The 17272-nt window shown below is 34.4% G+C and overlaps 1 protein-coding gene across 1 annotated transcript in view; it reads right to left on the minus strand.

Moving 5' to 3' along the window:
• The window catches only part of DNAH7 (dynein axonemal heavy chain 7), a 117403-nt gene that overhangs the window by 88139 nt on the left and 11992 nt on the right, over positions 1–17272 (minus strand). The window contains exons 9-17 of the mRNA XM_052793210.1: positions 16519–16638; positions 14837–15020; positions 13365–13544; positions 12083–12358; positions 10408–10535; positions 10151–10229; positions 5134–5358; positions 3601–3747; positions 2334–3019 (exon numbers count right to left, since the gene is read on the minus strand). Of these exons, the coding sequence (XP_052649170.1) occupies positions 2334–3019; positions 3601–3747; positions 5134–5358; positions 10151–10229; positions 10408–10535; positions 12083–12358; positions 13365–13544; positions 14837–15020; positions 16519–16638 (2025 nt within the window). The remainder of the gene's footprint in view (positions 1–2333; positions 3020–3600; positions 3748–5133; positions 5359–10150; positions 10230–10407; positions 10536–12082; positions 12359–13364; positions 13545–14836; positions 15021–16518; positions 16639–17272) is intronic.

Raw genomic sequence — 17272 nt, forward strand, 5'->3', positions numbered from 1 at the left:
CATTAATTGATGCTTCCAATAAAACATTTCCAGCAGACTGCTAAGATCTTTTTGGCAATTTGCATATTCAGCAGCAAGTACAACAGGAATAAGTTTTAAGATTTCAGCAGAATATCATATTCACCTAGCCTGATTTCCTGCATAACAAAGTCCACATTAATTTCTGCAACTGTATCATCTGTAAGGTTGACTGTAGGGTTTCATGAACTAGGTTAATTCAATAAATAGACTAATAGTATCAGTGAATAAATGTAGCACACACTATAGCATGTAATAGTATCTGTGGACAAATTCACTTCAATTGAGTATGTAATCTGGTTTCTGGCACACACCAAAGCCCAGACTGCTACTTCTAACTGTTTGCTAAGATAGACAAGCTGAGATGGCAAAAGACAGACGTGAAAGTAACCTAAACTACTAAACCAAAAATATGCAGACGTTATCCTGAAAAGACATGTGGTCTTAATTAAAAGATTTCAAGTAGTAAATAGCCCAATGGTTAAATCACATTTTGTTTCTGACCTCAAATTCCAAATATGAATGTTCAACACATTTGTTTGATAGATTAAAGAGTCCTTCATTATTACAACATACCACTATGGGTACACAATAATTCAATAGCTATTCAGTCTTCCCTTTTGATAGCCAAAAATTCAAGATTTAAAATTATTAACACCACCATTTGACACTTCTTACTATCTCACCAATATCAGACAGATGTGATAATTATCAGTTTTCTAATGTCATTAGTATTCCTAATTCACTGACATAAGCAATTTGAAAAAAAAAGTATAAAAATAAAATGCTATTTATAATCTTATAACAAGTATATATAGTCTTCTCTCCTGTATAAAAACAGTGAGTATTATTTTTTTTACAACTTTCATACCACTAGACAGTACAGATAGAATTATTATATTATTATAAAAAGTGCATGGTGTTAAAATATATTGTATAAATGAACCATGGCAGTAATTTTCTCAACAGGACACTCGTATATGGGCTGCACTGAGTTCTGTAAAATGATACATGAGAAAACATACTTTACTTCTTCCTTCACTCATTTACTTGCCACAAATTCTAAACAGACAGCTTTGCTTGCATGTACCTTCTCCTCTACCCAAAGTCCCTCTTTCATCTCTCAGGTATTGGTACCTCATCTCTGGTGATTTTGCTTCTACCAAGAGGTAGAGAAAAATGCAGCTTTCCAAGAGGAAAGTTAGGCAGGTCAGTTAATTTTCTTACACCAAAAATACACAAAAATGAAGATGAAGAATTTGGAATCACCTCTGGCAGCAATCCAGAATTCTACATGCTTTGCTGGTTATTGAGAAAGCAAAAGTTGTGTAATCACCTAGATCTCAAAGACTGAAGTAATAGTAATACCCTGTATTATTACAAATGCTGTCAGTCACCAAAAAACTGATGAAATTACCATGGTGTGCTTACTCTTTTTAAATAGGCAAAACCTACTGGTTTACATTAATGAGGAATGAACTCTTATACTACAGTACAGTAGTAATTAGACAATTAATACTTATTGGAATGTACATGTATGTATATGTACATATGTATTTGTATTTATTGAATATGTGCTGAAATCTGAAATAGCATTTTTGCAAGTTAATGGGAGTTTGGAGGTACCTATATAGCTAGATAATTATAGCCAAACTTTAGATGAAAGATTTTTGGTTTTCCACAATATGGCTATGTTTGGGGGACTTAAGAAGCAAGTATTTATTGAGGAAAAAGACAAAAACAGATTAAAATCTATGCTCAAAGACGGAAGTATAGAATTTTTAACATGCAATGCTACGTTTTAGAATTTAATTTTCTGCATTAGAAAAAAAAAAACTTTCATCAATTCCCTGAAATTTGTCTTGTTTTCATTTTCTTCATCTCCCTTACATAAGCCCTAATATTTTTAGTTGTTGAAGAGCTAAAAGATTCAGTAGCTCTATAATTTAGGTAGAAAATTTAGACTATATTCTCTAGTCTACAACCTTTCCATCTATCTCTCAGGTGTTTCATCTGGTAAAACAAAGGTAATGTTATGATGCATCTGGTACATTAAGTACCAGAGCTTGTTAAAAATGTTTAGCAACCTCTCCAATGCATTAGTACTGTGTTAATTAAAGGTAAAAATCAGCTTTATGGGATTAAATAGCTTGTAGCTAACATGGGACAAAAGCTTTAGCCCTTTAAAATGAGATTAATTCACTGCTTAAGGAGGATAAACAAAAGCATTTGAAGTCCCTATGTTTTAAATTAAGCAGAAAAGATTTCTTATTTGGTAATGTTACTGGTGACTTTCTATTAGAAAAAAAAATTACCTTATTCTCATTTCATAATGCTTAATGAACGGAGATCCTCTCATAGTCTGAGTTTTAACAATGTGGTCATCCAGTAACATCTGAATATCATCTACAGATGACAAAATATAGGTTCCTGATTCTCTATAGGCAAGAAGAGTGAACTCCATTTGATCCCATTCAGAAATCATTTTCGTTAAAGCTTTCTCAAGTGAATGTTCTTTGCTGGCTATTTCACTGATGGTCTCAAACTTTTCTAGGAATGGTTCAAGATGCAAGTTAATGTATGACAAGACATTTGAGTCTTCAGAAGGAGACAGTGGTAAACCTGCAATTTTTGACATCTCTTCCCAGTGCCTTTCTTTCAAACCAGGATTACAAATCACCTGGATTAGAGGAATGTGGCATCTGAATTCCTCTACTTTTGATTTAACCTGTCTTGTTATTGCTAATGCATTTGGAGAACTGTGGAAGGCTTTTTCTAGTTTATACAGTCCATGCCAGTAGTTTCCTACATCTATCTCTACTTTGTCTGGATTAACTTCTGGAAATGATCCCTCTGTCCAGTCTTTGTGTTTTCTATTGAATTCAACAGTCATATCATAGAGACGAAGATACGGAGCAAGAGTATTCCGGATGTTTTTATGCTGAGGGTACTGAGATACTGGCCATCCAAAGGACTCTTCTTCTGAATTTAACTGATCAATCTGTTGAGACATAAATGAGGTCTGAAATACAAACAAAGCTGTCCATGATACCAGGTCCTTACCACAAGGATTAGGGAGGTTTTCTGGTGTCTTAAACAAGCTTCAAATTAAATTTTGAGTTACTAAACCAGTCTATTACTTAATTGCTGCCATTGACTGCAGTTAAAGCCATCTTTAACAGTAACAGCTCAGCATTCATGCTAGTCAATAGAGGAATATAGTTAGAGGTTTAAAATGGTACCTGGGCATTCCTCTATAATTTGCATTACCATGGAGCCTTTAACAGACGGGAGATAATAATAAGCATCAGAAATTGCACTTCCAAGAACATAAAAGTATAATTTCTATGCAAAACTACATAAACTTAATCCACTAACTCAAGACCACATAGTAACAAATTACTGTGCTCAGTAAATTTGCAGTTTAAATCACAAATCACATAAAAACATTTCATAGCTGAATTAAGAATTATTTTGTCACATCTCAGTAACTGCATTACTAAGCAAACTGTTGATTCTGATAACACAAATACTAAGATTTACAGTTTATAGTACTGGACTAGTTTAGACTATAATCTGTACCTTATTAGCAGCAAGATCCAATTTTGTATTTAATGCTTGAGCTTTCTTCAAATACCTGTTGACTTCCTGAATATCTCCAAATGTGCTAAGTTCTTCAACCTGCTTAGAGTAGCTTTTCAGTTCCTCAACAAATTGTTCATAGCGTATCTAATTAAACATCAAGCATGCATATACTCATTTAAAAAAATCACAATAAATTTCTGTAAAAAGGAATAACAATTCTGATTTGCTATAGTAGGATACTTTACACTTGCAGAAAATCCAAGACATGCAACATATTTGCACATGAGTATTTATTCCACACAAATTACAGAATTTGCCCTGAATCCTACTGTTACCTGCAATGACTTATTGGGCTGACAGACATGACTTTGGGTTCTATGTCATAAGATATAGGTGGACATAAAAATTTCTTCTTTCTGTGATGGACATAGTCAACAGGCTAATAATAGAAAGCTAAATTCAAGTGCCTAGCATCTCTCAAATTAAAATAGAATAATAGGATTAATCCAATGACAAAGCTAAACAGTTTCACAAGACAGAGGTGTCTCATCTTAAAGCCATACAGTTCAAGGATAGCTTTTTCCTCATATATACAACTCCACGAAACATATTTCACATTGAGTATCAGCAGTGGTCAAAGTCTGAAACCAAGCATCAAACCATACAAAGCAATAACATGTTTCAAGGTAACAGTGTATGCTGCACATTTATTTATAACACAATAACACTTACCAGCTACTTCTTTGAATGTACTGCATAAACATAGAAGCTCACTATCTCAAAATATGCATGATCTAAGACAAAATTACGATGAGACTAAGGAGCCCAAGAAAACAAAAGCAGGCATCTATACAGGCAGTAACTGTAATGGATCGACAGCCTAGTAATTAGCAATGCTTGTGGAGAGACCCCATCTCTGAGATAATATAACAAACTGTACTGTAAAAGCCTAGTAAATATAATGAAAAAAATTAACAGCGATAAAATACATGTAAAGTATAAATTATTAAAAAATAGAAACAAATAAAACAAACATGAATCAAGATGCACTTATGTTATAAAACTACCTTATTTGACATTACCCAAGCAGCAAAATCACACTTACAAATTAATGCAGATTTTTTTTTGAGCTATCATAGAAATTTCATATACTGCCATTGACTCCAAAGGGACTGCTCATGTGCATAAATCAAGCCATGTACATATCTTTAAAGGATCTAGCTGAATTTTAATTTTTCACATAAAGACAACTTTCATCAACATCGCTGGAAGTTCTGTAACCAAAGAGCTTTCAGAGTGCAAAATGTGAGATGTGGCTTGTCTTGCAGTACTCATGGATACGTGAAAAACAGGTGAGTGGAAAGCAGGCAAAAATTAGTTAATACCAAGAATAATATAAAAACATCTACTTCAAATGTCTTTTTAAAATATATGGGAAAATAAAAGAGGTTATATCATCCGTTATTTCATGTTCTATATGCCATTCAAAATTAGTAGCTCAAGGATTTTAAAAATATTGTCATTACAAACCTTAAGAGCATCTTGAAATTGATCTGTTTTTTCTTTAATTATCTTTTTGTGCTCTTCAAAGATATCTGGCATTCGTGCATACCATTGAAAAACATTACTGTTCAGTCGAATGTCTGCTGGTGAAAAGTTGACACATTCTATTAGGAAAGCAACACAATTTACAGCATCCACTATCTTCTGCTCCAATTCAAGCATGTCACATGTTTCCACTTTCTGCATACAGGCCTGGGGAATAGAAATGAAAAGGCAAGACATTTTTTATATAATTTAGTGCCAAAATAATGCCTGAAGTAGTTAATACTTAACTCTAAAAGCTTTTTTTAATAAGGAAAATTAAATAAAATTAGAAATACATGATCTGAAAAGGTGTTTATTTGGAATGGTATGGTATTAGCCATTTTTGCAGCATATAGCTTGTTAATACAACTGCCTTACTAGCTATTTTATTGAATAAAATTCAAAAGAATGGGTGAAGCTGCATGCACAAAGGTTTGGACTAATGGAAGCCAATCCAGACAGCCTGTTGTAAGTGTTGCACGTTTGGGAAAGAAAGCATGGTTCTACCGAGGGAAAATAAGTAAAATAACTACAAGAGAAAAGAAAGACACACTTCAGAAAGGGAAGCACTGGATGGATCAATGTAAGATTAGGTCTTCTCTAGCAGTAAGAATATAAGAAACATAGACAGCCACTGTACCGCTCATTATGATTAAAATAAAAATTATGCTGTTCTTTCAGATCTCAAGAGCTGGCAGTAAATGGCATTGATACATGTAGCATTCTGTATGGTAATCTTAACAGAACAGCAACACAGCCCAGTTTGAACGATAATCCATAACGAAGCACTCAGAAAGCATCTTAAGAAAAGAGCTATATTAGTAAAAATGTTGACCAATTAGACAGATCAATAGTATACCAGTATATGTAAATATTGCTTAATATCCATCAATTGAAGATTTAGAAAAATTTAATATGATAACACAAGTGGTATCACTGGAAACATTTTTAGGTAGAGATAAATTATCCAGTAAACCTATGCTTCTGCTCTTTTAACAGCGGTTTCTATGCTTCAGAATATGCTCAATGCTATGGGTCTAGAGAATATTTGGCTATTAAAAGAATAGCCCAAACAAAGACTGATACATCTTTCAGCAACGAGATGGAAGAACTATTAGGAGGAGTTTGATGCTGGTATAATACTACATGCTACCTATGATTACTTGCCATTTGTTTATTCTCCAACACAAAATTATACCATAACATGTATGCATTTTAAAAGGCACCATATTCTCAGATAGCACATAGTTCAACTTCTAAACATTTTACTTTTTACTTGAAAAAAATTACTCCAGTTATGTCCTATGTTAAACTTCACCATAGCAAAAGTTCAAATCACGCAGACCCAAATTCAGCCAACTACTCAGGCACCCAATTTATTTTAAGCATACATCTATATGCCACACATTTAATGTTGGGCACATACATCAGATCTTTGCTGAACAGCAAGAGACTAAGACATGTTACCTTTCAAGTGTGAATACAAGTGCTTTGCTGAGCTGAAGCCTGAATATATCAAAGAAACAGCAGGGGTTTGATTACAGAAGTAGTATTTGTAAGAGAGGAGATGGGATTTTACAGTTACCAAACTGCAAACCCTACATCTGCTAAATTTTAAATGATCATTCAATAAAGGATGCAAAGGCAAAATTACTTCATACAACTTGCCAATGAGTGCTCTTTAAAGTTTTTTGTGAAGAATTAAATACATATTAAAGTTCCCTACACCTCAGGTTTCAGCTCTTTGATTAGTTTAAGATATTAGGAATGGATATTGAGTCTTCCACATCTAATTAGATTGCTTGAATTTAATTCAGGAGAACCAAGAGATATTCACTGTTTGACTACACTATCTGTTCAGAAGCCTGAAGAACATGCAGTCTAAATTTAATTCTACTGGCATGTTGCCCACACTACAGAAATTACTTGTTATCTGCTTACACTAGTTAGATGGGGATAGAAATAAAACCATGCACTTATTCCAAGCCATCATTATATGAACGCATTGCTTCCTGAAAATCAGTGAAAAAACTTCCAGGCAATACCTATATTACCAACAGGCTCAATCAGCATTCCAGCCAGCCACACTGCTTGCTAGCATACTCCCATACAGCAGTGGACTCCAAACTTTCTTGATCACACATCCTTATCAGCAAGAAATTTTCGAGCATGCACCCACCCCCAATATATGTATATTTATTTATAGATTACACACACATATTACTGTACTAACATATTATGTACACAATAAAACATGCACAAAAATAGAAATTAAAGATTAAATGAAGATTAAATAAACGATATTTTAAATAATTTTATTAATTTTACAGAACCCTTTTTGCTTTCACTAATATTATTATTAGTAATATCTTTAGTGACAGTAATGTGATTGAATACGCTTCATTAACCTCGGTTTAATACTTTGAGATTCAGAGATTCAAAGGTCTTGTTCTATACTTCTACTACTTATTTCAGTACTTCTTTTTAATGGCTGTCAGCTGAAAAAAACCTCTCAAAAATACATAGATCCAAATGGAAGAATTGCATCATTGGCTGCGCTTTATAAATCATGATCCCATCCACCAATTATGCAAAGGGTTTTGTTGAAATTCATCTAGTAAATTTCCATTTTCCCTGACTGTCATTCAGTTGTGCTTGCAAACTAACCGGAGGGTCTTGCATTTTTAACAAATGCGTTCAAAACCCACTGAAACATTTTGTAAGATTTTTTTAAACAGGTTGGAAAATTCTGTTTCCAAGTTTTTGAAGTGTACAGATATCAGAGTTTTCAGGGGGACACACATAGTTTTCAGCAACAAAATCACATAACAATGGAAACATTTCCAAACATCCATTTTCAAAATGCTCTCTCCATATCATGATTTTCCTGTGAAAAGCAGTTAATTTTTCATTCATTCCTAAAGATGTCACCTTTACCTTGAAGGACAGACTAAGCGTCATTATTTTACAAAAAATATCTGCTAGGTAGCATACTACTGACAGCCACCTGTCATCACAGAAAAGGTCAGCAAAATTAGGAACACTTGTCTTTTTGTAAAAGAAAAATGCGTAACTCATCTTTAAGTTCGACAACTCTTTTAAAGGAATTTGCCACAAGATAACCAGCAAAACTCTGTATAGCACAAAAGATTTTCATGGTTACACCCCATCTCAATACAAACTATTATGAAGATTCTACTCTTTAAAGTTCTTGTTTTATAAAATTAACCACATTGATGACATCCTGTAGAACTTTGTGCACTTCTAGCTCCAACATCTTTGCTGTCACCACATGCTTATGAATGATGCAGTGAATGACTTTCACGTGGGGTGCTACCTCTGTAACCTTACCCCGGAATCCTTTTTTATTCTGGTCAAAGAAGCCACTCCATCAATGATTACACTTGAACAGTTTTTCCATAAGGCATTGTTTTTATTAAATTAGTCATTTAATCTTTTCTCCAATACACCTTTCCTTCAGTGACTCAGAAAAAGGTAGTTCTTCATGTATTTCTTATTGAAACAGAATCTAACAAATACCATGAACTGTTAAACATGTACTTTCATCCACCTGTGTAGCAAATCTCCCACACTGCATAATTTGTTCTAATATTTGTTTCTACAAACCTTCAGCAATGTTTTCCATGCTCCTTCCAACAGTATTTGCTGACAAAGAAATGCATTTTCGTTTGTCAACATATTGTTTCTCGTGTAGTATTTCAGCCATTTTTACCACAGCAGGAAGAACAAGTGTTTCCCCAATGGTATGTGGCTTTTTCTCTTTCACTATTAAATAAGAAGAGGCTTCCGAGTCTTCTAAGCATGTATCGTTACATTTTGTAGAGTACTGGATTAAGCATCACATGACTTGAAACTCGACTGAAAAAATCGTAGAGGTTTCTCTTCATGATCTGGATGCTTAGTTTTTTATATGTCTCGCTAAGTGTGATGGTTTCATACTATCATTAACTAATATCTCAAGGCACAATAGACATCGAGGTTCATCATAAACAATAGGGGATGCAAATTCATATTTCAAATACTCTTCCTGATAATTTCGAACTTTTTTGGCCAACTTGTCAAATCTGATTAGGCCATCATTATTTTTACCTTGTAATGTGGATGATGAAGAGCTTATACTAGGGGTAGAAGTGTCAACTCTGCCGTTTTCTTGTTGATCACTTGGGCTTACATATTAATATTATCTTCAATTTGCAATTTCTTTGAGGGAATCTTTTTAAGCCATTTGCCCATTTTGTGAGGGTTAGGTTAGTTAAAACTAGATAACATAATCCATAAATCTACTTAACTGAGCACACAAACTGCAATAAATAATAATATGCTGAGATCAAGTGAACAATCAAGGGTGCCACTGTGAATCCCTCCACATTGTGGAACACCTACCCTTTCCTCAGAACACCTCACATACATAATGTGACGCTGGACCCTCTAACATAGAGACTGAGTGAGGGCACCAGTATCAATCTGTATATTAAATATTGGTAAAGCTTAATTTCTTTCTCACTTTCTTTAGATAAAAAATAAATACCATTTCCTTCACGTACTCCAATAGATCATCCTGTGCACCCCCTGGGTGCACACCCCCCACTTTGGAGACAGCTGTCCATGACAGCCAGCATTCATGCCAATAAGGTCACTACATAGGGCAAGTGACAGCAGAGACAAAGGACTGTTCCAAATGGGCAGACTGGTTGCAGCCATGACATTTTGGTGGGGAAAAGAGTTTAGCTGCAGGTATAAGAGCCAGGCTGTGACATTTAGCCTCATGGCCAAAGACCTGTCCTTTTCGATTTTGTAATACAGATATAGCACCAGTGACTTTAACAAGGCCAGAATCATACCTGTAAAGGGGGCAACTTGCATATGCTACTGCTTAAGGCCAGAGCAATAATATTGGTAGCTACTTATTGCTTGGACTCATAAAAAAAGAAAAGAGTACCTTAAGTTCCATTAGTTCCTGTGTATTAGATGGAGTAGTAAGGGCTTTTTCTGATATTCTCTCAAACTCATCACATAGTCTGAAAAATACATAAAATAACCTGTTTGCATGTGTGTTTTGTTTTAATCATCCTTGGACAAATCAGATACATTTATAACAGCAAAATGAGATCAACATATCCTGTAAGGCTTAAAAAAATTCAACCGCGGAAACAAAATTAAGTACATTTCAACATACATTTTCAGTTTGAGAGTTACCTCGCATTTATGTCTTGATGATCTTTGAACATTTTGGAAATAACTTTTTCACAAATATTATCTGCTTGCTTTACCAAAGCACTTATTAATTCATCACAATGCAATTCAAACATTCCTAGACGGAGATACTGCAATACAAATACAACAGTTGTCAGAACATTGAATAGCTTTTACCTATTTTCTCTCACTGTCTTAAGCAGAATGTCAGGGATCTCACCTAGGAATTTAGTTAAACCATAAAACACTTTTAAAACTTTCAAGTGAAGAAGGGAAAGAAAAAGCTACAGTTGCAAATAACTGTTCTGCATCTGCGCATCCAACTTCATGTAAATCTTACTTCTATTGCTTTTTACCTTGCAAATAATCTACTTCCTCAAAAAAAGAAGGTCATCTACTGTCTGTAGCAGTGAAAGCTGTCTGGTGAAATTACAGAGTTTGAGATACATCTAAAATATGGTAATCTTGCTTCACTGTTAGACACACGTGACATTTCTTAGGATTAAAAAGGGACTCTGCCTCCCAGCGAGTCTCCGAATCCAGTGCTTTCAACTAGTGGGCAAGTCAGCTTGACTTCAACACACAGAGGCCCTCATGACAGGCCTGTAAGTACTAGTTTCTCCAGAACTGAGGTTTGCACTGAATACTAGGAGAGAAACAATTTAAGGAAAACCACTTTAGCCTTCCAAGTTCTTTTTCAGAATGGACAGACAAAGGATTCTTACCACAGAATATCCTTACAGGGACAAAAAAAGTGGTTCATGTTTGTCGTGGTTTAACCCCATCAGCAACTAAGCACCACGCAGCAGCCCACTCACTTCCCCCCCACCCAGTGGGATGGGGGAGAAAATCAGAAGAAGTAAAACTTGTGGGTTGAGATAAGAACGGTTTAATAGAACAGAAAAGAAGAAACTAATAATGATAATAGTAACACTAATAAAATGACAATAGTAATAATAAAAGGATTGGAATATACAAACAATGCACAATGCAATTGCTCACCACCCGCCGATCGACGCCCTGTTAGTCCCCGAGTGGCAATCCCCCCCCCCTCCCCCAGTTTATATACTGGACATGATGTCCCATGGTATGGAATACCCCGTTGGCCAGTTTGGGTCAGCTGCCCTGGCTGTGTCCCCTCCCAACTTCTTGTGCCCCTCCAGCCTTCTTGCTGGCTGGGCATGAGAAGCTGAAAAATCCTTGACTTTAGTCTAAACACTACTTAGCAACAACTGAAAACATTAGTGTGTTATCCACATTATTCTCATACCTAACTCAAAAATATAGCACTATACCAGCTACTAGGAAGACAATTAACTCTATCCCAGCTGAAACCAGGACAATGTTAAGGATCCCCTCTCTGCCTTAGATGCTTGGAAGGAATTTGGAGGTGGCTGGACCCACACTTTCTCTTACTCCTTCACAACTAAGACGAGCATACTCTTCAGAAGCCCCAAAACAATTTCTAGCAAAAATAACTAAGTCTCACTTAAGTACTGCAAATATACCCCAGAAATGCTAACTCTTGAAAAACTCTCTTTTTCTGAAAAAAATTAATTTTATTTCACATAAATTATCTCACAGCTAATTATCATCACCTTTGACTGACAACATTCTTAGTACAAAATCAACACTAAAATGATATCCATATCTGTTTATGAATATTATTATAATTTACCTTCCTAGAAGTATATTTTATTTCCTTAGCAAGTTTCTGGTACTTTATAATTTCCCTTTTCATTTCTTCAAAGGTATGTTCCTCTGTCAGGAATTGATCAATATCTTGTTCAGCTTGTTTGTTTATCAGGAAGCTGTACTTATCATACAGCTTGAGGTGTTCCACAGGTGCAGCACTTTCTTTGATAATTTCTTCTCTGATCCTTTTCTTATGTTCATCCAAGATCTCATCTAGGATAACAGGCTTCAAGACAGTTGATGAGGACTCACCTTTTGGCTTTGAAAAAAACCACACAAAAAACCAAACACATTTTCAAATTACACTTATGTCTGTAGCTCAGTTATGCCATGGAAGATAAACTAGATAGAAAAATCAATTAAATGTTACTTTAAAATCTTTCTAATTAAAGTCTGATTACAAACCTAATTTTGTAGATACAGCTATTTACATTCTACTCCCAAATTTTTTTGAATCCTAGCTTATGGGTGTTTGCCTCCAACAAGTAAGAAATCAGAGCTGCTTCATTCAGAAACTCAGAAGTCCACATATTTATCCCACCCAAAACAATTCTATCAAAAATTTTAAATTTAATCTACATTGATTTTATTTTTTCCTGAACCACAGGCACAACTTCAATTTTGCTATCAACTGATGAATCTGTAACATTAGAAATATGGAAAATGCTTTCCTGCAACCCCCAGAAGATCTAAAGCCTTGCTCTTGTGCATTTAGACATGCCTGAGATGCTTCTTCTCATTTGTCTTTTCACAGGTTATTGATTAGTGCTCTTATAAAGCATAGCATACTAGTCAGGTTTCTGCTTGGTCATGTGTTCAAGCATATTAACAAAAATGTTGAGGGTCGGTATCTTTATTTAAAATTCACGTTGGTGCTAAACAAAAAGGGCAAATTATATTCCTCCAGGAAAAAAGAAATCTTCACCTCCCACAGCTCTCTGGGAAACAATCAAGAGGCACTACAGAGCGTTACTTTCACTCTCTCCATATTAAAAACTAAGACTGCTATACTGAAAGTAACATGCAATTCTAAACCAATACAATAAACTAGTAGATTCTTGGCTTTTTATTTGCTTAGAGAACAGTGATTGGGCCTTTTATGAATAAAATCAAGATTATTCCAAATTGTTCCAAACATCCTGAAAGAGTATTATAATACTACTATGTGAGTTCTGACAATAGGGCTATTCATTTAACTACCTAGGAACTAAATGTAGCAACAATATAATGATAAAACAAAACCCATGAGTATTGTAATTTCTTACCCACTTAGAAAATAATTTGGTCTCAGCTCTTGGTATATCACTGACAGCTTGAATCATAACAGTATAAACATTCAGTAATATATCCTCATAGTCATTAAAGTCAGGTTCAAATTTAATACCATCATTCTCAAGGATTACCCTCAGGATTAAACCTGGCTGTTTGTAGGCTTGGACTGAATTCTAACACGCACACACACACACACACACAAAAAGAAAAAAAAAGAAAGTAAAATATTAGTTAACCTAATTCATGCAGGAATAGTCAAAGGATCATTAAGAATTACTCCAGCATGTGCATTTTAAATTGTAGGACTTTAATTGCAAGTGACATGCCATAATCCTAACAAAAATACTTGTGCAAGTAGGAAGTATGTCTCTGATAAAATTCACATAAACTGATGCTCACTAAGATGAAATACAATGTTATTTTTAGTAGGCACAAGAGGCATCCTCTATACACCAGCCAACAACTTTTATAAAAGTTGTTTGCATAGACTGAGGCAGAGTAGCTTTACAGTAGTAGCCCTCACAAATGTAGCAATATATAAATTATGTGTACAGTAGTACATGTATTAATCATCTGGAGCAGTCACTATGAATCTATTAAACTTAAAAAAAACCCACCATTACTTCCAATTTTATTTGCTGGAAAAGAAACATGAGGAAGCATTTTATCGCTACTAGGTAGCATAGGATCACCACTAGGAAAGATAAGATTAGAAAATATGTACCTATTACTAATAATAACAGAAAATAGTACTGTAGACATCAAAGCTCACTTAACTCAGAAGCATACATGCAATTACAGGGGAGTAGAAATGAAAAATATACACTCTGCTTCCACAACACGATTCCTTACTTCCTTACATTCTCTGCACGTTTTTTCATCAATATTATCTGCAGCCAGAGTTCTGTGGCTATTTGATGGCAAGGCTGTGTTAACAAAAAGCTGAACAAAGATCCAGTTGCACTCCAAGACATCAAATATCAATGAGAAATATTTACCTCTACAATAGACATTATGTGAGTGCAAAAGAGAAACTCCTCCTTACTTCCCCCCCCCCCCCCCCCCCCAGGAACTATTCTGCCAAAGCATGTAGTAGACACCTACTAATAGCAGAGAGAAAATAAGGCATTTTCACAGATGGGTATTACAGAGACAGACCACTACTGCAAGATGCAAACATTTCTACTGTATGTCTAACTGACTGCAGTGTGTTCTTGAGGATACCAGATTTAAAATATGTTGATACTTCCCTTCTTACAGGACCAAAAGAAAAAAGTTATTTTAACTCTACTTAATAAATAATGCCTTCCTAAAATATTATTCCTTTTTTTCCAGAAAGCACATGCCACCAGAGTTCATACTTTCTTTTCTATTATTTTTTTCAAAAGAAGCAAAATCAACAGGAAGCAAATTGTATGTACATGGATAATCAATGCTGCTAGCATGCATATGAAAGACTACTTACTGCAGGTTGAGCAATTAAATCTGTAAAGTCTTCAACTGAATGTAGAAGTAACTGTTGTAGTTGATGAGTCATTAAAGTGGCAGCACAACCGAAGAAAGACTCTAATTTAGTGATGCTGGCATTGCTGGGTACTTGTTTTCGTTTATTACCTTGGTAAAAGATTTTCTGCACTTCTGGAAGCCACCTTAAAAGAATACAATATTTTTAAGTTTTTCAAGTGATTAGCATTAATAAACCTGTGGTTTTAACCTAACTGCTATAAATGCTTATATTACACACAGTCAAAAGCTGCTGCAGTGTACTTGGGAAACTATAGTTTAACTTAAGTAGGTCATATGGTAGTATCTTTAAATTCTAAGGAATCATGTCTCTGAAAATGTTATCTATTATTATGGAACCATATTTAAAATATAAGATGACAGACAAATTTGCTATCTTGCTTTGGTCTCCTATTTATCAGGCCAGAAAGCAGCACACTTAAGTCCCAGGGGTTGTGCACTTCATTATGCAACCTTGTAACCTCAGTAGTTGTTAACATGTGAAAGCAATCCAAAGGGAATTCTGCCCAGCGGTCCTTAACCAAAATGAAATTGGCTCTGGCATTGCTGGGAAATAGGAAGAAAGCCCAGAAGTGTGCAGCCTTCAATTAAGAGCAGAAAGGTATCTTCAAGGTCGGGAAGAAATACATCTGAAAACAGTAAAGGCAATACATAACAATCATAGACAAGTACGGAAATAAAATCCTTCAAGGTTAATAGCAGGAAAAAACAAGTATTTGAGACTATAGTTTTATTTCATTAAAACCTGAAATAGTAAAAATGCAGTAATATGTAACTGCAGGAATCAAGCATTATTGCTTAAAGGAAGATCAGATGCATACAGACAAAACAGTTTGGCCACAAATATCTAAAAAAGACCTAGCAATTTTGATGTTTTATTTGAAAACTTAACTGCAGCACACTGAGTGCACTACCAAGAAAACTGCTTTTCTTCTTTTAAAATATCTCAGACTGAATATACAAACATTATGATAACCAAACACTTTACTTTTGAAAATGTTAGTGATAAATTCTAAAGTCAACGGATCTCATTAATGCATTTTTCAAGTGACTCTGCTCTCAGAAGCACCTGTAAAACTGAGAATATACAAACTGAAATTCCAAAGTCATCAATAGATGTTCTACAGAGATACTGTTACTGAAGTGATACTAGGTTAATCTTCCTATCAATGAGACATTTCCCTTGTGTGAAGTAGGGATGGAGCAAGTCTTATTATTTAAGTTACATCACAGTTTATGTTCTAAAATGTCATAAATTGTTGACAGTAGCAACACTGTATTTTCTCATTTATCCAGTACGAATGAGTCCACAAAATAAAAGCTTTTGTCACAACAGACTAAAACACATATACAGTTAATGTCCCTCTAAGTGAGCAAAATATGTCACACCAAAATTCAGAATAAGAAAACTGCACATATCATGATAACGTGCTCAATATTTACACAGCAGTTTTCATTCATAGGCCTCAAAGAATTTCACACCACCACATCTCTTTCTTTAATATGTATTATTAAAATGGGTCCTTCCTTCTCTCTCCAGAAAGTTCAGAGTTTCAAAAACTTCTGAAGAAAAAGTTAAAGATTTCCCTGTAACTGAAAAAATATGGATACACTGGATCATACTTCTTAGATAGAATCACTTTGGATTTTCCAATTTCTTTCATGACTTTATTCTGGAAAAATGAGAGGTCCTCAGCTTCGTGATTATTTTGAAATATTTCTGTATCAAGAAGGCGTAAATTTCTGAAACAGAACATAATATAAACATTTTAGGAACATATTCACTGTATCTTGTTTTTTATTCTTTTGTTTCTATAAAACTTTTTTCATATTTCACATTTCAAACATAAAGGGTTTTTAAACATATTTTAAACACTTAAAAATAATGTTATTTTCAGAAATTAGCTTCTATGGTTTCAGAACAACCAAATATAAGCACTGCAGTACTGTCTGTATGCATGGTCTTAAATTGAAGTAGTAATTACTACATTTGAGCACATTAATAACTATTTTCAGAATCAGAGTTTGTGTATATGTTACTCATTGTATGTAGGATCAAACATTAAAAATTCCAAATATGTTAAATTGCATTCTTTTCTAGGACTGGATGGGTTTTTACAAATATTATAAAACAATGTAAAAAAATAACTAACCATTTAAACCTAGCTTCAAAATAATTTTCAGGTTTTATATTTTTAAGACATTGGCTGAATTTTGTCTCCTACTGAACAGATATGACAAAAATTGGGGGAAAAAAACCCCAAACAAACAAAAAACCCTACCCAAACAAAAAAAACCACTCCCTGCAACTTGTTATAGCACCTGGCCTGGACAGATCAGTTCATTCTCTTTTGTATCACCAGTCAAGAAATAAGCA

The sequence above is a fragment of the Harpia harpyja genome, chromosome 7, assembly GCF_026419915.1.
Source record: "Harpia harpyja isolate bHarHar1 chromosome 7, bHarHar1 primary haplotype, whole genome shotgun sequence".
Taxonomy (NCBI): Eukaryota; Metazoa; Chordata; class Aves; order Accipitriformes; family Accipitridae; genus Harpia; species Harpia harpyja.